Source organism: Eurosta solidaginis, chromosome 3 (assembly GCF_040869045.1).
Source record: "Eurosta solidaginis isolate ZX-2024a chromosome 3, ASM4086904v1, whole genome shotgun sequence".
Classification (NCBI taxonomy): Eukaryota; Metazoa; Arthropoda; class Insecta; order Diptera; family Tephritidae; genus Eurosta; species Eurosta solidaginis.
Window position 1 is genome coordinate 174,721,008 of NC_090321.1, and position 25,571 is coordinate 174,746,578.

The 25,571-nt window shown below is 36.7% G+C and overlaps 1 protein-coding gene across 1 annotated transcript in view; it reads right to left on the reverse strand.

The window, feature by feature from the left end:
• The window catches only part of Sin3A (SIN3 transcription regulator family member A), a 127,872-nt gene that overhangs the window by 56,459 nt on the left and 45,842 nt on the right, over window positions 1-25,571 (reverse strand). The window contains 2 exon segments of the mRNA XM_067773904.1: window positions 10,967-12,183; window positions 19,619-20,538. Of these exon segments, the coding sequence (XP_067630005.1) occupies window positions 10,967-12,183; window positions 19,619-20,126 (1,725 nt within the window). The 5' untranslated portion in view covers window positions 20,127-20,538.

A 25,571-nucleotide genomic window follows, 5' to 3' on the forward strand; every position in this document is an offset into this window, starting at 1 on the left:
TACATACTAGCTTTTACTACATATGTTCTATTTTGTACACCTGTAGTTGTTATAAAAAAAAAAAATAAATGTAAGGCGCGATAACCTCCGAAGAGATCTAAGGCCGAGCTTCTCTTCCAATTTGCGCCGTGCTCCTCTTGATTTTTCCCTACAAATTGGCCGGACGGGACCTACATGTTTTATGCCGACTCCGAACGGCATCTGCAAGGCAGATGAGTTTTCACTGAGAGCTTTTCATGGCAGAAATACAATCGGAGCGCTTGCCAGACACTGCCGAGGGGCGACCCCGCTTAGAAAAATTTTCTTCTAATTGAAAAATCTTATTTCTAAAATTTTGATGTTGCTTTGCCCGGGAGTTGAACCCAGGGTATACGGCGTGATAGGCGGAGCACGCTACCATCACACCACGGTGGCCGCCGAGTTGTTATTCATTTTCTCTATACCATTCTTTTTGCAATACTTACTGGCTAACTAGTGCGCGCTTATACGATAGCGAAATAAAAAATCTTCAACATAGTTTTTAGTTACAATAGTTAATAAAATATCAATATTTATTAACCACGGTTTATTTACTTATAATTAAATAGTCGTTCTCGTAACTGGAAGCAATTTGGGGGGTTTAAAATCAATAAAACCAACCAAATATATGTATATAAAAAGTGGGCGTGGTTATCATCCGATTTCACTCATTTTCAATACCAATCTATTCTGGGTCCAGATAAGCTCGTGTACCAAATATGAAGATATCTCAATATTTACTCAAGTTATCGGGTTAACGGACAGACGCACGGTGGGGTATTTGATCAATCTAGCTTGACAAAATTAAATCAGCATTTATTTCTGTTCAAAACGTGGTTGTCTCACTTCATTGTTGTGAAAGGAAATATTTGACAATAAATTCAGTGTTCCGCGCAGAATTACTATGGATCGAGACCCCGGTTTCAGATGAACCCGGAGTAATTTTTTGGCATTACAATGAGATATGTCAATATGGGTATCTAACGAAAAGTATTTTACTCCGCATTTCTATTGACATTTTGAAGGGTTGCCACTTAGGGTTGCCGGCTCACCTTGTTTTTTATATTTCTTTGTATATGCACTACCATCTCGGAAACGGCTTGACCGATTTGAATCAAATTTGGTTCATTGGTATAATATTACATTTCGATTAAAACATGCGGTATAAAAAATCTAGCGTATGAATTAAAAACATCTGTAACCGTTCTCAAGGGTAAATTAATTTACATGTCTAGCTGCTTTGATATGGAGCTTAATACTAATAGTACGTGCAACAGAAATATATTGGGGAAAAACTTAAAAACGTGTTTTTATTCCTAATGACCTAGAGCCAGCCAAAAGTCAATAAATATAATTCAAAGCAAAGGTCTCATAAATATTGTAACGAATTTACTGCAATTCCCCTTATTTGCAATCTTCTGCTAACGTTCGAACCACTAAACTGTTGAATAAATAACACCACTATTCAATAAAATTAGAGCATACCAAGCTGCGAGAGTAATGGACGATACCAATTCATGGTTAATTTATAAAAGTGTATGTAAAACATACAAACAAGAGATAATAAAGGCAAAAATAAATAATTTAAGCTAAAAATCAATAGCGCAACAAATCAAAAAGAAATGTGGAGAATACTTAAAAATTTAATACTTAGCAAAGATGTAAAAGAAATAAGCTCTATAATTTATAAAAACGAAGAAATAAGTGATGAAAATGAAATAGCTGATAAGCTCAATAAATACTTCATTGAGAGCATAGAATTAATAGATCATTCAATTGATAAAGAAATATATATTAACAATATTGATCATTGTCCTGAAACCTTTCATTTTAAAGAAATACAAATTTGCGAACTAAAGGCAATTTGTAAAAAACTTAAGAACAAAAAGGATTGGAATAATGTGAGCCCAAAGATCATTTTGGACAACTGGAATGTACTTGGGCCTTTCTTAACAAAATTAATAAATCATTCATTAATGAGCGGAGTATTCCCAAATGAATGGAAGGACTCATTGGTAGTGCCAGTTGAAAAAATCGCTAAAACAAAAAAATGTGAAGAGTTTCGTCCAATAAATACTCTTAAGATATTTGAAAAAATAATGGAAAGTGTTGTGAAAAATCAACTACAAACGTACCTAGAAACTAATAATATACTGTCTCTAAACCAGTCCGGATTTCGTAAGAATCATTCGTGTGAAAGTGCAATAAACTTCGTCGTAAGTGAGTGGAAGAAGCGTCCACGAAAAACAATAATAGCAGCTCTATTTCTTGATTTTAAAAGAGCATTTGAAACAATAGACAGAGGTATTCTAATAAAAAAGCTGTATATGTATGGAATAAGAGGAAAAGAGCTACTTTGGTTTAAGGACTACCTTACAAATCGTAGACAGCAAACAAAAATAAAATCCACAAAATCAAGTTTTTCATATGTGAATACAGGGGTGCCCCAAGGATCTCTTCTGGGAGCAATTCTGTTTATAATTTACATAAATGATATAGAAAAAGTGATATCAAAATCCAAATTGGTAATGTATGCAGACGATACATTGATATATACAGAAGCAGAAACAGTGGAAGAATGTAAACGAAAGTTAGAATGTGATATAGATGAAATTATGAAATGGCTTAAAATGAATAATCAAACTGATTGTCGCGCCTCTACTGTTGCTGCCTTTTATACTCTCTGATTTCCTCGTTCGCATCTTCTAGGCGCTTCCATTTCCAGAATCTACTAGTTGGCCATCAGCTATAAAATTTCTCAGCTGTAACTACAGATGCACGATTTTATAGCTTCTCTCATTGCATACTTTCGGGAGTATCTCAGATATATGCATGTGGTTGTGCGTTCTTCTCCGCTGCATGTACGTACATATGTATGTGTAGACATAATGATTGATTCGTTTATGTGGATACAAGTGACTGTCTGCTTTATTTTTGTTGCGATTTCATTTAATTAGCATCAGACTAGGGATGTGAGTATCACTTAGTGTCACTAATATTCGTCACAATATTAATATTAGAAAATACAAAATGCTAATGGAGCCAAAAATCTAGTCGGTTTTCCTTGGTAATGACAATAAAAAATAAATTATTTTAGTATTCACGAAAAATAGAAAAGAAACAAACAAAAAATTTCATTTAATATATAAAATATTCGTCGAAAAAAGCAATAGTCTAAGAGCTGGTAAACATTTTTGAGCAGGTATTTGAGGCACAATGAAAATTATATACAATGCTTTTTTAAAGGTATCTAAATATAGAAACGCAGAACTGGTTAAGGGGTGGCGGGGCTGAAAAAACCCTTGAATTTAACAAAAAAATTAATTTTTGCATGCTAAAAATGTTTTTGAGGCACTTTGAAAATTAGATATGTTAAAATTTAATATTTGAAAAACATAAAAAGAAATAAGCCAGATTATTAGGCTGGGTCTAAAACTTTGCCAGGTCATTGCAAAATATTTTTTTTTAATTGAAAAAATGTTTTTGAGGCACTTTGAAACTTATATATGTTAAAATTTAATAGGCACTTTGAAAATTAAATATGTTAAAATTAAAAAAAAAATTATTTTACAATGACCTGGCAAAGTTTTAGACCCAACTTAATAATCTGGCTTATTTCTTTTTATATTTTTCAGATATTAAATTTTACCATATCTAATTTTCAAATTGCCTCAAAAACAATGTTTTCAATTAAAAAAAAAATATTTTGAAATGACCTGGCAAAGTTTTAGACCCAGCCTAATAATCTGGCTTATTTCTTTTTATATTTTTCAGATATTAAATTTTAACATATGTATCTAATTTTTTCAATTAAAAAAAAAATTAGTTTGCAATGACCTGGCAAAGTTTTAGACCCAGCCTAATAATCTGGCTTAATTCTTTTTATATTTTTCAAATATTAAATTTTAACATATCAAGTTTCAAAGTGCCTCAAAAACATTTTTTCAATTAAAAAAAAATTATTTTGCAATGACCTGGCAAAGTTTTAGACCCAGCCTAATAATCTGGCTTATTTCTTTTTATATTTTTCAGATATTAAATTTTAACATATGTATCTAATTTTTTCAATTAAAAAAAAAATTATTTTGCAATGACCTGGCAAAGTTTTAGACCCAGCCTAATAATCTGGCTTAATTCTTTTTATATTTTTCAAATATTAAATTTTAACATATCAAGTTTCAAAGTGCCTCAAAAACATTTTTTCAATTAAAAAAAAATTATTTTGCAATGACCTGGCAAAGTTTTAGACCCAGCCTAATAATCTGGCTTATTTCTTTTTATATTTTTCAGATATTAAATTTTAACATATGTATCTAATTTTTTCAATTAAAAAAAAAATTAGTTTGCAATGACCTGGCAAAGTTTTAGACCCAGCCTAATAATCTGGCTTAATTCTTTTTATATTTTTCAAATATTAAATTTTAACATATCAAGTTTCAAAGTGCCTCAAAAACATTTTTTCAATTAAAAAAAAATTATTTTGCAATGACCTGGCAAAGTTTTAGACCCAGCCTAATAATCTGGCTTATTTCTTTTTATATTTTTCAGATATTAAATTTTAACATATGTATCTAATTTTTTTAATTAAAAAAAAACATATTTTGCAATGACCTGGCAAAGTTTTAGACCCAACCTAATAATCTGGCTTATTTCTTTTTATATTTTTCAGATATTAAATTTTACCATATCTAATTTTCAAAGTGCCTCAAAAACAATTTTTTCAATTAAAAAAAAAATATTTTGCAATGACCTGGCAAAGTTTTAGACCCAGCCTAATAATCTGGCTTAATTCTTTTTATATTTTTCAAATATTAAATTTTAACATATCTAAGTTTCAAAGTGCCTCAAAAACATTTTTTCAATTAAAAAAAATTATTTTGCAATGACCTGGCAAAGTTTTAGACCCAGCCTAATAATCTGGCTTATTTCTTTTTATATTTTTCAAATATAAAATTTTAACATATCGAAGTTTCAAAGTGCCTCAAAAACAATTTTTTCAATTAAAAAAAAAAAAATATTTTGCAATGACCTGGCAAAGTTTTAGACCCAGCCTAATAATCTGGCTTATTTCTTTTTATATTTTTCAGATATTAAATTTTAACATATCTAATTTTCAAAGCGCCTCAAAAGCAATGTCCTGGCAAAGTTTTAGACCCAGCCTAATAATCTGGCTTAATTCTTTTTATATTTTTCAAATATAAAATTTTAACATATCTAAGTTTCAAAGTGCCTCAAAAACAATTTTTTCAATTAAAAAAAAAACATATTTTGCAATGACCTGGCAAAGTTTTAGACCCAACCTAATAATCTGGCTTATTTCTTTTTATATTTTTCAGATATTAAATTTTACCATATCTAATTTTCAAAGTGCCTCAAAAACAATTTTTTCAATTAAAAAAAAAAATATTTTGCAATGACCTGGCAAAGTTTTAGACCCAGCCTAATAATCTGGCTTATTTCTTTTTATATTTTTCAAATATTAAATTTTAACATATCTAAGTTTCAAAGTAACATTTTTAGCATGCAAAAATTATTTTTTTTGTTAAATTCAAGGGTTGCTTCAGCCCCTTAGCCAGTTCTGCGTTTCTATATTTAGATACCTTTAAAAAAGCATTGTACATAATTTTCATTGTGCCTAAAATACCTGCTCAAAAATGTTACCAGCTCTCCTACTACAAGTAGTCTCGTGTGAGAAGTAAAAATTTATGATGTCATTAAACATAATTGTGATTCCATTAAGTTTCTGTGTTGGTACTAAGCTCATGAATTCTTAAACATAATTAAAAAAAAAAAACTATGTACACTAATATTTTACCAAAATAATATCCTTTACAGCTTTTTTTTCTAATTAAAAATTCAGGTTCGACGTTGTTGTCACATTTAAAATACACGTACACGAGTTTGGATATGAAAAATGTGGAAACAAGGTCTCATCAAAATATTCGAATAATTCGATTTTAAATTTTTGCACGTTTACTACTCGAATTTCACTATTCGAATAGTTATAATTATTCGAATAATCGCAACTCAGCGATTAATTTGTATGAAGTGTTCATAAAAAAATGACGTATAAGCCAGGTATGTACCACATGTCTTCTTTGTTCAATTATTCAAGGTTCGATTCGAGCTCAAGGCCAGAACAATAATTTTTTTCTAATGATAATTATTGTTATTTTTTAATTTTTCTAAATTTGAAAAATTTTATTTTGTTTTTGGAACAGTAAGTAGACAATTTTTCAGACAACCTGCCATAGCTTCGCAGATAGATCCATTTCGAAGGGTGCTAAGCCTTCATCATCAGTGCGCTTTAGGCATGCTGCGCTAACCATTTAGCTATACAGCGCGCAGATAGATCCATTTCGAAGGGTGCTAAGCCTTCATAAAGGACGCTTTAAGCTGGAGACATTGGTGCTTTATCGGTAACCGTATCGGTAACCTTATAACAGCTGATTCGACCAATCTTATGAGAATCAATGCAATCGATTATTGGTGCCGCTAAGGTCGTAACCGTATCGTAGCCAACCAATTGGGGTTTGGTTTACCGTCGTAACGACAAACAGCTGATTACGTTATGGATACGGATACAGCGATACGACATACGGCACCAATGACTCCGGCTTTAGGCATGCTGCGCTAACCATTTAGCTATACAGCGCAGCAATTTTTAAAAATTTAGAAAAATTAAAAAATAACAATAATTATCATTAGAAAAAAATTATTGTTCTGGCCTTGAGCTCGAATCGAACCTTGAATAATTTATCAATAGGCCGATAAAAACAAAAACAATTCTTTGTTCAATGTTTGTAAATTGGATCGATAACTTGATATTGCCTACATAATCTTGGTATTGTATGTCTGAAAAATGGTGTCCCCTTGTAAAATTTCCAATTACGGCGAGAAAAACATAAGCATACAAAACTTTCGGAAAAAGTAAATATTTTTTACATTTTTGGAACCTTTTTGTGGTGCTTGTTGTTGTAGCAGTGCTTTGCCCCATCAAATAGGTGCGACCAATCACAAATTGTCATCTAACGGGAGTCCAAGGAAACTTGCTGTTTCAACAGGGGTGGACCATAATGAAAGGGGTGTTAGAGGCGTTGGTTCCACATTACAATTAAAGAGATGGTTGGTGTCATGTGGGGACACATTGCACGCGGGGCATACATTTTGTATGTCGGGGTTGATTCTGGATAGGTAAGAATTTAACCTGTTACAGTACCCAGATCGAAGTTGAGCTAGAGTGACGCGCGTTTCCCTAGGGAGAGTGCGTTCCTCCTCTGCTATTTCTGGGTATTTTTTTTTGTTAGGCAAGTGCTTCGGGCAAGAAATTTGAGGATTTTATTAAGGCTCTGGATTTTCGGACCTTTTTGTGGTCATCGCAAATACCTTAAGCTTTAAATTTAAAGAGAAGTCCATACTTTACCAACGTGACATATTTCACGATAAAAAGTACGCTCGAAATCGGCATAGATGTGATAAGTGGCAATCAGCTGACATGAGAGCTTTGGTCAGCGCTTTCTCGAAAATTTCTATGAAGCTTGAGTAAATCTGTCTTACATTTTTTCCGTCTTGCCTCACTTTGCATACGCACATAGTATTGAATTTAAATCCACCAAATTAACCGCAAAAATGCAGACGGTTTTTACGAATATATATTTAAGTGACAAGAAACTTAATATCCCGGGGAGTGGCAGTTTTAATAGGCAGCAATGTACTACCAATGCATTTTGTTTCATAGAAACTTCGACGCTAGTTTCGGGATTACTTTAAGAGTATTTCTGGATGATTTCGAGGATATTACTGCCTTTTTTTTTTAGGTATTTCCTACTACGGGATTACATTTTTATGATTTTTGTTCCGGCAGACATTGCCTTGTCCTACCATTAGTTTACTACTTTTCTTCTATTTCTACTTTAGATCCCTGTTCTCCCTATCCAACTCCCACTCCCATTTCCACCCCAACCTCTCCCACCTAAATTACATCAAACATAGAATCTATATACTAAATATTGGATACCTCATTTAAATACTTACAGAGATGTAGCCATTTTAAATTTTCTGGTTTACTCCTACTCTCATTCCCTCAACCACTCCCGCTCCGCTCCGTCTTCTACAATATTACTTTTTTAAAACATAACTTATTTCACATTGTATTACGCATTCGTAGTTGTTTTTAATCAAACGTGTGTAACAGTGATTGAAAATGCTAAGCTATTTTGTACTTTTTCTTTCTGCTACTGCTCCAGCTCTGAACATTAGTACAAAATTTTGAGATAGGGCGTTCTTTAGCGGAATTCTAAAGAGTTTTTAAACGTATTCTGGGCGTTCTCCGAGATGGGTAGTTTTCGAAGTAGCAGCCGAGATAGGGTGATATTTCAATCAGCATACGAGATATCCCAAACCCTATGCGCAGCAGACTTTGCCAACGCTTAGGTCATACCAAAATGAACTATAGTTGTTGTTGTTGTAGCTGTGCTTCGCCGCATCAAAAAGGTGCGACTACTCACAAATTATCGTCAATATCTTCAAACGGGTCTCGAGGAAACTTGCATTTTCAACAGGTGTGGACCAGAAAGGAAGGGGTGCTAGAGGCGTTGGGCTACAATGCAATTGAAAAGTTGCATGCTCGCCAAAATGCAGATCCTGTCTTGGATGTAAGACAGACGGTTGCTTCATGACATCGACGTGGCGTACTCTGCTAAAACAAAGTATGTTGATTTTCTGTTTATGAGCCCCAATAGAGGCAACATTCAAGAATTTCTGACTGAAAAGTTGGCGTCTGCCAGTTCCGCTATCAGCTCTTTTTGAGGGAAAAAAGGGTTAGCTTTGCAATGGTGAATGAGATTCTTTTCATCGAGAGCAGAGATTTTTCGATTTCTACTTTGTGTTTTTGGCTTTTTTCGCTATGAGGGGAAGTGACCGCTACCTTTTTGAAACAGTTCACCATATCCGCTATCTAACTCATCTGATTATATTTTTTCTTAGAAAACAAAGGCGGGGATAGGACACCACCCTGCGGCACCCCTGGGTAAATTCGTCTGGGTTTAGATATTACGTTTCTGAATTCAACCGATGCCTGCCGTCCAGACAGATAATTTGCAGTCTACGTTTTGAGACTGGGAGGAGTCTTGCGGGTTATTGGGCTTAGAATATATCCGCGACAGGTATGCCTGTCGTAAAGGCGAATAAAATACTAAATTGATTCAAAGGGTTCAGTAGCGCAACCATTTCAAGGGGTTGCCAGCCCAATTTATAGATTCTCCAAAAGCGAATCCTGTTTCTTTAACAGCCGATGCTCTGGCGACACCAAGTTCCTCGCGGATCTAGGCGGTGGGAGGGCGTTATGGTCTAGAAGGTTTCATATGCACCCTTATCGCAAAGTTCACGCGGAAAAGTGTTCGCCTTCACTTCTTTTGTTCGGGTGAACTTTTTCCGCCTATCGGCAATTTCGGGCGAACAAAAGTTCACTTCGAAACAGCTGATGCTCTATTGTGAATTAGCAGTGAACAAATAATTTACTTACAATTGTGTAAATTTTGTAACTGAGCATATATTTCCTCAAAATAAAACAAAAATAGAAATAAAAAAAATTTATAAAATAACGTTTAGGTTGGTATTGATTGAGCGCGAGGAGAAAAATATGAAAGCGATTCGAAGACAACTAAGGGACAGTTCTAACCCTTTGGAGCTAAATGATTCACTGTAAGCTAAAATTACTATTTTCAGCACTTTTGAATAACAAGTTAATTTTTTCCAATTTTATGCCAATACATATTACAGGCTAAACAAGTCGGCATTCTAATATTTGCTAGATATTCTTACCAACTCCTTGCGACCATTGAAGCAAAAATTTGGAGTTCCACCAATTGTAAAGCTGAGTACATGTCTTCGTTTTTTTTCGCATAGGGAAAAGGCGTTGGAAAGGACCATGAAATGGGCCTTAGCCAATCTTGTTTCAGTGAGGTACTCAACATTTTGGAACCGTTACTTTGTCCACAATGGATAACTTGGCCGACTGATACGTTGTCATAAAAAATAGAATTTTTGTGCATACTTAGCAATACAAGAATATCACCTTTTTCCACTCAGCTTCCGATTGTGCATTATATATTGATTTATTTCTAATAATAAAAGTACATAATATGTATATTATAATTATAAGAGTACCAAATTTCAAAACAAAAAATTACGTTCATTTTGGTTTCCTCTCGTTCGCCTGTAAAATATAAGTGAACAAAAGTGGGTTTCCCCGCTGCTCATTTCGCCCGAACAAAGAGTTGTCGATAAGGTGAAATCTTTTTCGAACACGAAAAATTGTTTCGCCATCCTCTGTGATAGGGCGAACAAAAACTGAATATTTTCGGGTGAAAATAAAACTCGCGATAAGGGTGATGGTCATACTAAATCGTTCCCGATATGGTCGGACTAATACCTTAATGGTGCTTGTTAGAGGAACGTACCGGATCTGCATTCGGCAAAGGACCATCAACAGCGATAACACTCCCAAAAGCCTTGGGGTAGCTGCTTCCCACACGGCAGCCAGTTTTATGTATCGGCGCGACTAGGGATTTTTCCCCCCGACCAAGGGCTGTCATTTCAGTGTAACCTAATTTAATTTGTTGCGTCCCTCCTACTGTTAACACAACAAGAACAAAGCCTTCGGGGTGTTCTCATCGCTACAGCAGCAACAACAACAACAGGAGTCGTGCAGCATTGTGCCGTGATTTACTATATGAGAAGCTTTTAATAATTCGAGCGCTCTGAGTACTGTTCTGTGGTGGGATTCTTGATTCACTCTTAAGTGGTATTTACGATTTGCAGGCAAAACAAAACAAAAACAGGTTAACTGTAATGGGGCAGAGCGCATGTAAATGCTAATATTTTGTTTTTTAAAATTTCGTTAGTTTATTTTTATAATACCTTAATTGAAAATATTTAATTAACATACCTTAATTTTGTTGACGTACGATATGGCATGATTAAACTCAACCGGTTGATTTTGTTGGCCGACTGTCTCACCCATGAGTATTGATTGATGTGCTTGTGAAATGTGGTGAAGATTATGTGTATTGCCACCGCTACTGCCACTAACACCACCACTACTATTGTTGATTTGCTGATTTAACTCAGCAAGTGTATTAATGGACGGCGGGGCACCTGGCATAGTACTTGAAACAACCGCATGTGTTATACCGGTACGATCACGATCACGTGAAAAGTTTTGTGGTAAATGTGGCGCAGCAACTGGTGCCACTGTTACATTTTGTATGGCTGATACTGCAGGTGGTGCAGGCGATACAGACACATGGGCGCCAGTATGTTGAGTCATTGTTGATCCACTTGGTGAGGGTTGGGATGATTGTGACTGTAATGCATGTATTGTAGTTTGAGACAACGATGCGCCCGCATGTGTCATAAGATTAACAGCACCAGTACCACCGCTATTGCTAGTAGCATTTTGCATTTGATGATGCTGTTCCATACTGCCAGGAGGATTAGTACTGTTGCCATGATTTCGTAATGGAGTTTGTATATTAGGAACACCACCAAGACTCTGTAAAGTACCATGCATACTATTCGGCGAAGCTGATGGCATTGATACAACCGGCACTGATACACCCAATTCATCCGAATGTATTTCAATTTTATAACCGGCTGGTAGAAACATATTGAAGCCATAAATTAATTCCGTATGTCCTTTAAACAGTGTAGATACACGTTGAATAACTCCAGGTGTGTCAATGCAATGTGATTTGAATTCTTTCATTATGTCTAAGAAATTATTGTAAATTTGTGGTTGATCCGCATATTGAAATTTTACTTGATCCAAATAACTTAATGCATCTTCAACCTTGAGGCGAGGTGGAGCACCTGGTTGGCCGGGTTGTGGAGGACCTTGTTGACCGGCTGATGATTGTGGCTGAACAGTTTGTTGTACTGTCAATACTGAAGGCGCCGTTATTGTGCCACCAACACCAGAGCCACCACCGCTGGCAGAAATATTTTGAGATGAGCTTATAGTTCGCGTTCGCAGAGAATTTGGCTGAGGTCCAGAATTCGGGATATTGTTACCAGCACCTCCCGAAACATGAATTTGTACGGGTCCATCTGAAACAGTTTTTAAATTACCAGCGCTATTGGAAGTTGCGGAGGATATATTGTAGGCTGAAAAATATACATAAAAGCATGAGTAAAGCGATTTTAGTTAAAAAAAAAACAGCGCAAATAAATACGTTACAATAGTTTTTTTCAATTATTGTGGTTCAAATCAAACTCTTTGACACAAAAAAAAACGACTGACACTAAAAATATCAAAGCTTGTTATGGATGGATTTAATTTCAAAGCTCTAGGATAAACCGTTGGGAAGTTCTGGCTAAGGCAATAGGAGTTTAAGCGACAATTTGGAATTTTGGAGTTCCTTTTTTATTTTCAGCCCAATTCTAAACAAAAATTCCGTGCGAGTTTTTTTACTTCTCCTTTCCTCCTATTCTCAACAATGTTCGAAAAAGCGGAAACCGGTTATGGGAGAAAAGTAGGTATTATGAATGTGAGGGAAAGGGAGATTTCTCTGCCATTTCTTAGGAGTTTTTTCACTTGTTACATTAAAGGGAATGCATCAAAATAGTTAAAGGAAATTGGTTCTTTTAAGAAAGAACACTTATTGGTACAAATTTGTGCTAAAATATGTGTGTACATTCTACTACAATATTCTCACTGTTAATCCAACAACAGCAACAATCACAATATTCTTTATTTTAAGTCGAATACTTTTCACAAACAACGGAAGAGCTCTTGGTATATTTGATGCAGCCATCCAGAAATTGCGCAAGGATTTTTTAAGAAGGCTTGAATATTTTTTTTTTTTTGTTTTAATTATACTAGCTGCGGAACTTGACCGCACTGGAACAATATACTATAAAAGCGTGCAATTATTGACATTGATATCATCGGCCTAAACACCCGCGCTGTTAGCTCTGCTTACTCCAAACTGGAAAAAGAAGCGGTAAATATGGATTTGATGGTGAATGAGGACAAAACGAAGTACCTGCTATCATCGAGCAAAGAGTCAGCGCATATGCGCCTTGGCAACCACGCTACTGTTGGCAGCCATAATTTCGAAATAGTAAAAGACTTCGTTTATTTGGGAACCAGCATCAACACTAGCAACATCAGCACTGAAAACCAGCGAAGAATCAATCTTGCCAATAAATGCTACTTTGGACTAGGTAGGCAATTGAAAAGTAAAGTCCTCTCTCGGCGAACGAAAATCATACTCTACAAGTCACTTATCGTACCCGTCCTGCTATATGGGGCAGAAGCATGGACCATGACAACAGCAGATGAAGCGGCTTTGGGAGTGTTCGAGAGAAAAGTTCTTCGAAAGATTTATGGACCTCTACGCGTTGGCGATGGCGAGTACCGAAGAAGATTTAATGATGAGCTGTACGAGCTATACGCAGACATCAACATAGTCTAGCGAATTAAAACGCAGCGGCTGCACTGGCTAGGCCATGTTATGCGAATGAAAGATGATGCTCCGGCCAAGAAAGTGTTTCTATCGGAACCCGCCTATGGAAGCAGAGGTAGAGGGCGACCCACACTCCGTTGGAAGGACCAGGTGGAAAACGATTTAAACTCCCTTGGTGTGACCAATTGGCGCCGGTTGGCGGAGCGAAGGAGCGACTGGCGCGCCTTGTTGGACGGCCATGACCGTTTAGACGGTTAAGCGCCAATTAAGTAAACAAGTAAATTGATTTTGCATATGGCGAAAGGCGAACTCAACTCGACTTGAACGCCAGAAAATTTCTTTGCTGAATGAAAGCAGGCAACTACGGCGGATTTGTTCTGCTTATGCTCCTCTGTTGATGTTGCTGTGGCACCAATTCGTTACTCATTTCAGTGAATACCACATGAAATGCAATAATGTGAATTGTTTATACCTTATTTCTTAATTTCAAACAAATTCGCAACAATAATTAAACTTTTCAATTTTGTAAACAAAATAAGAAATGCGCAATTGAATTGACAAACCAGCTGACTTCGAAAATTCGAAATTCCTATTCCCCAATTATTCTTCTCCCTAGGAGGAATTTTTCCGCGGGAATAAAAAAATCCGCGAGAACAAAATTCCGCGCGAATATTTAGAATTCGTCTGTTTAATTTTTTTTTTTAATTCATTATTTATATTTTATTATTTTTTTCTTTACATTCTTTTAATTTTTTTAACGTTTTTTTTTTAGTTTTAACCAACTTTTTTAACTTATCTTTTAATCCATTTTTTTATTTAGATTTTAAGTAGATCGTTATAGCGGAATTTGGTAGGAAACCGTCTGTCTCCAGCATGATCTTAACTAAAATACTTTAAGTTTGGCACAGTTTGTTTAAATTTTCTTACAATTTTCTTAAGTTCGGCATTTTGCTGCAAACCGTGGTTTTCAACATTTTCTAAGGTTTTCATAAAATTTCGGAAGTTTTTCTATGAATTCTTAAGTTTCTAAAGTTTATAGATTTTCATACGATTTCGGTACGATCCTTATGCTCTCTTCGTGAGCTTCACAGTTTATTATTTTATGTGCCTATGCAACAGCGTTCTGTCCTACAACCTTTTTTGTCCAAACTAGATTCCCTAACTTTTATCTTAAAACATGGAATATCTTTAACATGCATTGAATCCATTGCAAAGGAATATGGATGTCGGCACAGCCCTTACCGTCTGCATTGAGACTCGCAAGCACGCCAAGCAATATTTGAATATTCATATTTCCACAACAAGAGCAAAAACGCTACAATGACAATGGTGTTTATACTGCCATTGACCCAACTACCTATACACCTGTTGTTGGTTTGGGTATTTTAGTCGCCTCTTACGACAGTATGCGTACCTGCCGCGGGTATATTCTAAGCCCCCTAACCCGCTGGGAGTAAAAGGAAAAACAATTTTTTAAAGGAGGAAACAAATTTATTCGATCGTAGTCCCGATGTTTGACTTTGTTTTGGTTTAAGTTCAAAATTTTAAATGAAACCTTGGACAAAATATCTAGGAATCATCATATTAGACAGTAAGCTGTCATGGAAGCTCAACGTGGAGGAGAGGGTGAAGAAGGCATCAAGGGCACTTTATGCATGTAAATGGGGGGATGTACGTGGGGTTTATCGCCCTCTCTTTCTCATTGGGTTTTTACAGCGATTGTAAGCCCTATTCTATACTATGGAGTTCTTGTTTGGTGGAAAGCCACACAAAAAACAACCTACCTCAAAAAAATTAGAGGGGGTTTGCAGACTATCAATGCTTAGCATTACGGGAGCCCTGAAAACAACCCCGACAGCTGTACTGTATGCCATTCTGCACATTCCACCTGTAGACCTGGTAGCAAACCCCAGCGGGTTAGGGGGTCAGAATATACCCGCGGTAGGTATGCCTGTCGTAAGAGGCGACTAAAATACCAGATTTAAGGGGCTGTGTAGCGCAATCCTTCAGGTTGCTTGAAGGTTTAATGCGGCCACATAAATCGTTCTCGAGATGGTCGGGCTAGCACCTTAATCGTGCTGTGGTACCGGAGCGCACCGGATCTGTATCCGACAAAGGACCATCACATCGATAACACTCCCCAAAGCCTTCGGGGAGCAAACTTATCGCTACAACAACAACAACACCAACAACAACAAACAACCTGGTAGCAAAGAACATAGCGTTAACCACTGCAATCATGCTCGGTACTCGGCGCAGCTTGAGCGCCGACCATACGGCCATAGAAGTATAGCGTCATCAATCACAAAACGAACAGACTACCTGGTTCCCTATCTGCGCTTCGAGGGAGATCCTAAGGCCACAATAGAGGTGGACGGTTTGCGCAAGGGTGCTCAAATGGCGGACGAGGCGATACATGTGTACACAGATGGTTCCAAAGTAGTGAAAGGAGTAGGGTCTGCGGTATACTGTGGTGCTCCGGAAATAAACAGATCCTACAGGCTGCCGGATTACTGTAGCGTTTTCTAAGCGGAAATATTAGCCGTAACCAAAGCAGTAGAAACCCTGAAAGAGAATAGCTTAAGCTGCAACCGTGTTAACTTTTATATTGACAGTCAAGCAGTATTAAGGCAATAATTTCGCATAGCACAGCATCTAAAAGTGTGTTAGAGTGTAAGCAGTCCCTGGAGAGAATCGGGACAGGGAGAAGCATACATCAAGCAATGAAAAAGCAGAGGAACTAGCTAAACAGGGCGCATCACTTGAAGCTTGCTCCGTAGACGTCCTAAGTCCTGGGTCCACTTTTTTTCGTCTTGTTTATTAATGATATTCGCTCTTACTTCTCTAAAGTAAGATTTTTGATGTATGCAGACGACCTTAAGATATACTTCCCTATTCATAGCCTTCATGATGCGGTATTGTTGAATGAAGCTGTGAATAAACTAAGTTACTGGTGTAACAATAATCGGTTATCACTTACCCTAAAAAAGTGCTTTCAAATAACTTTTTCGAAGCGTGTCCTCATGATTGATACCGTGTATCAAATATCAAACTCGTCCCTGTTGCGGGTTAGTGAAAATAAGGTCTTGGGGGTAATATTTGACTCGAAGTTTTCGTTTTCAAGCCATATTAATGTGTGCATTTCTAAGTCGTATGCCATGCTAGCTTTTGTTAGGCGTCATAGCTCGGATTTCAGTGACCCGTATACGCTAAAGCTTTTATATTACGCCTTTGTGCGATCCAAACTTGAGTACGCTTGTTTCATATGGTCTCCGTATAATTCCTGCCATGTTACAAGAATTGAACGAATCCAAAAAGTATTCGTACACTTTGCATTACGCAGTCTGCGCTTCTCGGATCCTATCCCGACTTATAAAGCTCGTTGCTTATTGATTAACTTAAAATCATTGCAGGACAGGAGGACAATTTTATCGCTGTTGTTCGTTTACGATTTGTTACGTGGGGTTGTTCATTGCCCTGTGCTCCTTGAGAGGATTTTCATTAATATTCCGGCTAGAGCTCTTCGCGCTACTAAGTTTTTTCATATTGGTGTTCTTAGGGCTCTTTATGCGCCAAATGCTCCAATTATTAGAGCTTTAATTGAGTTCAATAGAATTTCTAAATGTTGTGAGATAGATTTTTTCTTGTTCGAAAGATTGCTTTCTGGGAATTTTAAATACTTTTTATAAGTAAGGTAATTTATATTAACATTGTTAACTACTTTACACTTTTATAATTAGCCTATAAGATTCTTTTTTAATTGGCTTAAATAAATAAATTTTCATGTGGTTGTATTTTGCCAGATTTTTTGTACACACTAATACAGAAAGGCGTTGGGCCCACCCAGGGTTACTTTTACAAATCGCGGCCAAAGGCCGCCAACGCAGAAAGATGGTCTGTGCAAAAAAACTGTGGATCGGGCCTCATATTTCGGACCCTCTCGGGCCATTTTGTGGGTTTTTGTAAATATTTTTCGACAAAAATCAAATTTTTAATTTCCGCTTTTGAATCCTAAAAACTTAGATCGAAACGCGTCTTTTGATACCACCTTTGATAAGAGTTACATGGTGCACGGTCTCATAAAACGCTACCAAAACAAAATCAAAAAATTTAAAGCCGGTAGTTAAACCTTTTTTAATCAAACAATAATCAACAATTGTGTACACATTTATAGAAAAAACAACGTTTAAACGAAGGATTACATTGAATAACTTTTTGACTTTATGGAGCGACATTCCGAAGTTGGAAGAGGCCGGCCGCAGTTCGGGTGCAGCCAAAATATGTGAAATTATGGGAACGTGAGTCCGCTACTAATCACTAATCCTGGGAATCCTGTTTTAGAGTAAAATACAATTTTTGCTGTTTGGGGTTTAATCCAATTCGCACAAATATGCTCCTCAATAATATCTAAAACCAGTCCAACACCAAAATCATTTCGACAGCATTTTTGATAGCTGCCATCAGCGAGGAAGGAGTGTGGCGCATAATTTTAAAATAGGGGTAGAGCCTTCCCTCGAACGCGTTTGCGTAAATGATCCTTAATTTTGTTTAGTAATGACCAAAATGCTTCCTTTCAAATCTGCAAAATAACTTCATTTGAAGCTCATCATTTGTCACTTAAACACTTTCTAACTTGGTGCTTGGTAGTTCCAAGGGATTTTCTTACTTGGTGCTTGGTAGTTCAAGGGAAGGATCCCGCGAATGTTTTCCGTATTCGCGACATGTCAATCACCAACTTTTTCGCCATTATAAAATAGATTTCATATCATATAATATCTTGTAATTACAAAATCACTTTAGAAAACGCTTAAATTTCCACCACAAATTGATCAGCTGTTCATTTATCTGTCAAATCATCACTTTCTTAGTTTGACAACACCAATTCAACTGCAACTGAAATAAGTTGTAATTCGTAATACCAAACAGGAGTTGAGTTGTCTGAAAGTTCAGTTGTTTTATAGCGTTTTCTTTTCTGAAATAAATTGTAGCCTAAGTAAATTGTAACGCCTTAATAGAGTTACTCCTACGCCAGAAAATTTTCAACATTTATAGTGCATACAAAGAAAATTTCAACTCACCATATTAACATACTTTGTTATGTGGAACTTAAGAGCGAATTGAGTTTCACAGAGTTGCACTGCCACACCGCCATTTTATACAGGCTAAAAGTGTAACGATTTTGCGTTGCGAGCAGGCAACAATTTTCACAAAAGAACGAAATACCCCGTAAATGCGTTGCCTATTTTTTTAGAATAGAACAACAACCCTTGCGCGGCGTACAAAAAGCGTAACACTTTAGCCAGAAAAGAAAACGCTATTAATTACAACCCAACGAAGTTGAGTTGTATACCGTAATAGGGGCAGAGCATATATGTAGATCTTACAACCTTAGACTCACAAAGTTGTTTCTATCATTAAAAAGCGAGGACTGTAGACTCATGACAGGTATTCTGACTGGACACTTCCTTCTGGCGTCACATGCCTTTCAATTAGGCTTGGTCAGTGATAGCAGATGTAGGAAGTGCGGGTTGGAGGAGGAAACGATCGAGCACGTTCTGTGCTCTTGCCCTGCGCTTGCCAGACTAAGAATCCAGCTATTATAAGTGATACAGCTGTCAGATCTAGAAGAAGCAAGTGCTTAAGTCCGAGGCAGCTTCTAGTATTTGCCAAGAGGACGGATTTATTTTATAACATAGGTCCTGGTTTTTGATAGGGTTTTTCAGTTTGGTCGTTAAAACAAACTTGTGGTAAGACTACGGACTCACTCAGTTGTTGTTGTTGTAGCGATAAGGTTACTCCCCGAAGGCTTTGGTGGACTCACTCAGTCTATGTGAAATAATCATGGACCGGCCAGTTCAACCTAACCTACAGGAGAAATAAATCGAACTTGCTTTTTCAAAAAGGTTAACAAATTTGGTTCGAGTGACGAATGTTAGATAAATAATTTGTTGGCGTGGATTTCAAAAGTCTGGCCGCTACTATTGAACCAAAAAATTGTATATAATTAGTGGGGTAGAAACATAAATACCGCAACAGTAAGTAGCTAGGGAAAAAAGGTATCTTTTTATAAGAGTTTAGCCTGAAAGAAACTAGTGTAAACATGTTAGATATAAATTTTATCATTTACTCACTGGTTGAATACTGTACAGTCTGTGAGGGCACAGCTCCTGCACCTGTCACAGCGCCACCGACTGAGGTAACAACCGATCCACCAGTTAGCTGCACGGTATTGCCGACGCTTTGTCCTCCACCGCCTACATTGCCGCTACTAACAACATTATTATCCATCATTCCACCGGACCCGCCGCCCGTGATTTTCATGCTGCTCGCTGTTACTGGTGTTGTTGACGGCAAATATGCAATCGTCTGCGCTCCTCCATGTTGGGGTGTTAAAAGCCTATGATGTGGTATGGCACCCGCAGATACACCGCCCGATAATCCAACACTTAAGTTGGCGTTACCATGACTACTTGAAACAGTCGAACCAATATTGACGGCATTGCCCGGATTTGAAGCTCCAACTATACCACCACCAGGAACACTTACTCCGCCGCCACCTCCGCCACCACTACCACCCACTCCACCAGGGCCTGGCCGCGTGCCATATTGAACTTCATCGACACGCGTTCGTTTCATCATTTCGGCTGTAATAACTTTTCGTTATACTTCTTGTCGTTACACAATTTTTGAAGGGTTTTATACTGCTTTTCCAAAAAATTAAATGAGATTGCTAATCCGAGGAGTTCTGGTTCGTACCGGTCGGTGGTTCTCTTTCAAATTTAGTTTTTCTTTTTTTTTTTATATATAATAAATGGTTTGACTCTCAATGGGATGCGAGTAAATATGCTTTCTTTGAACTCCCAACTGGTCTAGTTGCAATTTATTGTTTAGCTGATGTTTTTCTCTGTCGATCCGCTGTTGCTTTTGTCGTTGAGAAATGTGATTATTATTATTGCTGCGTCGCTTTGTCATTGCGCTCAGCGCGATTTTCGATGCACAGAATACAAATTGGAGAGCTCAATTCAAGAGTTTAGTTGGTTTTAGTACTGTTCTGGAATTATGAGAAGAAACAGAAAATATTTATCAGTTAATATTTAATATTATAAATGACAATAAATAACGAAGTGTATATAAAAAAACAATATTTTTATTTCAGACATAAATACAAGTTCGCAAAGGGTGTAAGTACCAAGAATAAGGGAAACAGACTCTTAGTCCCTACCACCTTGTGCACCGTTTGCCAGCACATAATACATATACATATATGCTTGCGACATCTACCCAATGCAGTTCCTGTCTTGGATGTTCCTAGATGTTCTAGTTCTAGTCTCAGCGACGGCAACCCCCCGGCGGGCTTCATCGCACTGCTCGTTGTACTTCAGAATACTGCCGTTAAACTAATAAGTTAACTGGAAAGATCCCGGAGATAGTCGATTTTTTGCGATCCAAGAGACCAAACGCATGGCAAGATCTGCTCTGGGTAAAACGTTCACAGAATAGATTGCGAGAGCGAAAATGATGGCGGACGCGTATTTATCACCCACCACTCAGTTCAATATAATCTATTTGACGCCGACATCGGCCGTAAGGAGTGTCCCGGAACGTCAAGGCATATCTTTCCGCCCAAGCGATGCCAATTTTAGCAATTATCAACATCTACATCCCCCCTGTCAACTGCTGGTGGAAATCGCATTTTTCTAGGCTTTGCTCTTATCTATTTTTACTAATTATCTTTTACATTCGTAAATTTAATAAGTCCGAGACGTATTCACAATAATTTCTCTTATTAAATTATTGCATTTTTTTGATGAATGGAAAAACTGAAAGGAATTGAACATACTGGCTGATATTATAGCTATTTCGACCTTACCAAAGATCTTCTCAGATATCTTTGTACTTCTAAATTAGAAATTGTATTCTCCTTGAGTGAGATTCGAAGTCTAATAGCCAAATTTCTAATTTAATAATAAAAATACAATTTAATAAGAAACATTATTGTGAATGCTTCGCAAACTCATTAAATTTACGAAGGAAAATCAAACTCAAGAGCGCAAACATCGGGAACTCGGAAAATTAATAGGTATGTAATTGATTTTGACAATGGTAACAGCCCCCGTGAAGTTAGCAGCCCAAAGTGCAGCACACCAATTTTTTTTTCGGAGTTTTGGGTTTATTTTGAAGAGTTCTGGAGTTCCCTAGGGGGTGCGAAAAAAGTTCTGCAACCCAAATAGGTTTTTTAAAAAAAAAAATATTGGGGTCCAGCACCCTTTTTACGCAGAAAAAAAGTTCTGGACCGATTTTCTAGTAGATAAATGCTCCAGAGTTCCCTAGGGGTGCGAAAAGAGTTCTGCAACCCTAATAGGTTTTTTTTTAAATATATTTTTAGGGTCCGGCACCCTTTTACGCAGCAAAAAAGTTCTGAACCGATTTTCTAGTAGAAAAGAAGTGCTCTAGAGTTCCAAATATAGTTCTACAACCCTGATAGGTTTTTTTTCAAGATTTAACATTTTCAGATAATATGGCATTATCGTTACACCCAGTTAGATGAGCTTTGTTGAAAATGTCCATTTTTTTTTTCAAATTAAGTTATAAGTACTATCGGTAACGTTACATTTTTTAATGCAGAGGTTTTAGAGCTTTTTTCCAATTAAAAGCCCTCTGAAGTGCCTTTCATTAACTAATATTAGGTATAGGGTTTTATTAAGAATTGATTAAAGTATGACTTTTAAAAAATTTGCAGACCTACTTTCTTAATCGCAAAGATCTTAAAAAAAAAAAATTGTTTTATTCCCAGTAAAAAGAAGTAAAGGTGTCTAAGTTCGGGTGTAACCGAACATTATATACTCAGCGTGTGCTTCAATTGCACATTTCATGTCAGATGAATAACTTTTCTACATAACACGTGGCACCGCCCGTTTACAAAAAACTGTCTCCCCACTTTCTCTTACAACAAAACTTGATAAGTGAAATATGATTGATTCAAAACTATTTTTTGCTAAGTTATAGCTTATTATTTTCGTCTACGACCCTTTTAAAAATCATTTATATAAAAGTGGGCGTGGTCTTTAACCGATCTCGTCCATTTTTTCTAGAAATATTTCCTGCTGTAGGGAAAATTTCGAGTTATGGCTCCCGAAACATAGAAAATTGCTTAGTCGTAAAAGGGGCGGTGCCACACCCATTTTCAAAAATTTTAGTGTTTTCCAATTTAATGTTATAATTCAATTTAGAAAGTAAAATTCTATTGATACAAAGTCCTTTTTCGCTGAGATAAAGCTTATTATTTTCGTCTACGACCCTTTTTAAAATCTTTTATATAAAAGTGGGCGTGGTCTTTAACCGATCTCGTCCATTTTTTCTAGAAATATTTCCTGCTGTAGGGAAAATTTGTGTAACCAATTTTATTATGATCCGGTTATTTTTCTTCGAGTTATGACTCCCGAAACACAGAAAATTGCTTAGTCGTAAAAGGGGCGGTGACACACCCATTTTTTTAATTTGAAGTTTTTCCTATTTATTGTTATAAATCCACTTGGGAAATGAAATACCATTGATATAAAGCTCTTTTTTGCAAAGATATGGCTTATTTTACTCGTCCACGACCCTTTTGAAAATATTTTATATAAAACTGGGCGTGGTCCTTAACCAATTTCGTTAATTTTTCTTCAAAGCATTCCTTATAGTAAATGCAACCTCACTGCCGAATTTTGTTACGATAGGTTTAACGGTTTTTGATTTATGATTGATATTTGTAAAATTGATTTTACCACAAGTGGGCGGTGCCACGCCCATTTAAACACATTTTCCAAATTTTTATCAAGAGTCTCAATATCAGTCCACATGTCAAATTTCAACATTCTAGGTGTATTACTTACTAAATTATCAGGTTTTTTGTGTTTGCCAAAATTTTATATATGTATATAAAAAGTGGGCGTGGTTTTATCATCCGATTTCGCTCATTTTCAATACGAATCTATTCTGGGTCCAGATAAGCTAGTGTACCAAATTTGGTGAAGATATCTCAATATTTATTCAACTTATCGTGCTAACGGGCGGACATGGCTCAATCAAATTTTTTTTTCGATACTGATAATTTTGATATATGGAAGTCTATATTATTTCGATTCCTTTATACCTGTACAACCAACCGTTATTGAGAATTTTCAAAGCCCTTCTTTTATTTCATATTTGTAACACAACGTTTCAACTTTCTGCCACAATTCACTTTTTACTTATTTGAAGTTGGTAAGGAATTATTCACACCCCCCCCCCCCCCCCCCCCCCCTAAGCATCACCGTAAGCATAGCTAATACGCCTTAATAGTGATATCAGGGCCCATATTATTTGTTACGATCCGTGATCGAAACTCATTTCTTTAATAACAATAGCTCTGAAATGGCATATGGGAACTAGGGACAAATAGTACTCGTTTGATCCAAAACTTATTATAATTTTTAGAAATAGTTTGGCAGTTGCATAGTTCTCGCTTTGAAAATGGTTTTCAGTCACTGAAAACGGCTAAAACCGGCCAGTAGAAACTTTCATCAAAATACGATATCTATACTTTTTTATGGTCCTTGAATCTGCAAAGCCTTTGAAAGCAAAAATTCTTGGAATTTTCTTAAAGCCTATTCATTTAGACTATATTTCGTTGACTTGAACTATTCACTAGATATAAGTTCATGAAATGCTTTTAATTCGAACATAACCCACCCGTGACACACGCTGTCCCAACCATGACACCTATTGACTGTGTTTTTTTTTTACATCTATAGACGTTTACGCTTAAACTTTATGTGGACTGCTAAGCGTCAATCTTTATCTAATATTCTGAAAGTGCCGCGCATAAAATTAGTACTACTCAGATTCAACTGAAATATGTGTCTATGTTTCACCTCTTAAAATGGTGCGTGTCAACAATTCATCGCAACTGATTCAGCTATATGTTATACATTATGGCCATCAGAGGGATGTGCCTCCGCTTTTTCGTACAGCCTGTGCTGTAACTAATTATTAAACCACTGCCGCTAGATGGGTCTCCTAAGCATTATCTAAGCGAGGTTAAACGTTTTTTTTACGCCCAACGTAAACGTATACGCGTGTAAAAAACACGGCTATTATAATACTCAAATAATTAAAAAAAAAATTAATTACTTATACGCTATTGGATTTTCCATATTTTCTTATACATATGTAGGTATGTAAAAGTATTTAAACAAAACAAGCTAATTCAATATATTCGCAGGGTTTTAATAATATATAACTTGTATAATAGATAGCGTTTATTGTCCCACCCGTGGTAATTATATTAAGATACTCTGGGCCGTAATGTTGTTGCAGTTGTTGTAGCAGTGCTTCGCCCCACCTAACAGTTGCGACCGATCACAAATTGTCATCAATATCCTCTTACGGGAGTCCAAGGAAACTTGCTGTTTCAACAGGGGTGGACCATAATGAAAGGGGTGTTAGAGGCGTTGGTTCCACATTACAATTAAAGAGATGGTTGGTGTCATGTGGGGACACATTGCACGCGGGGCATACATTTTGTATGTCGGGGTTGATTCTCGATAGGTAAGAGTTTAACCTGCTACAGTATCCAGAACGAAGCTGGGCTAGAGTGACTCACGTTTCCCTGGGGAGTATGCGTTCCTCTTCCACAAGTTTTGGGTACTGTTCTTTGAGTACTGGAGTCACCGGGCAATTCCCGGCATAAAGATCCGACGCTTGTTTGTGGAGTTCACCAAGGACCTGCTTGTGTTTTTTTGCTTCATACGGCTGAGTTCTCAGGTGCCGTTTTTCCTCAAAATGCTTACGGAGATCACTCCTTAAGTCCCTAGGCGGTGTTGGCTCATCAATCAGATGTCTGTTGGGATGCCCAGGTTTCTGGGTATTCAACAGGAACTGTTAGGTTAGCATCTCATTTCTCTCCCTGATGGGGAGTATTCTCGCCTCATTATGTAGATGGTGTTCTGGGGACATAAGAAGACAGCCCGCGACGGTTCTGAGAGCAGTATTTTGGCAGGCCTGTAGCTTCTTCCAGTGGGCCGTAATCATAGTCGGTGACGAAAATACTATTTAGTTAAA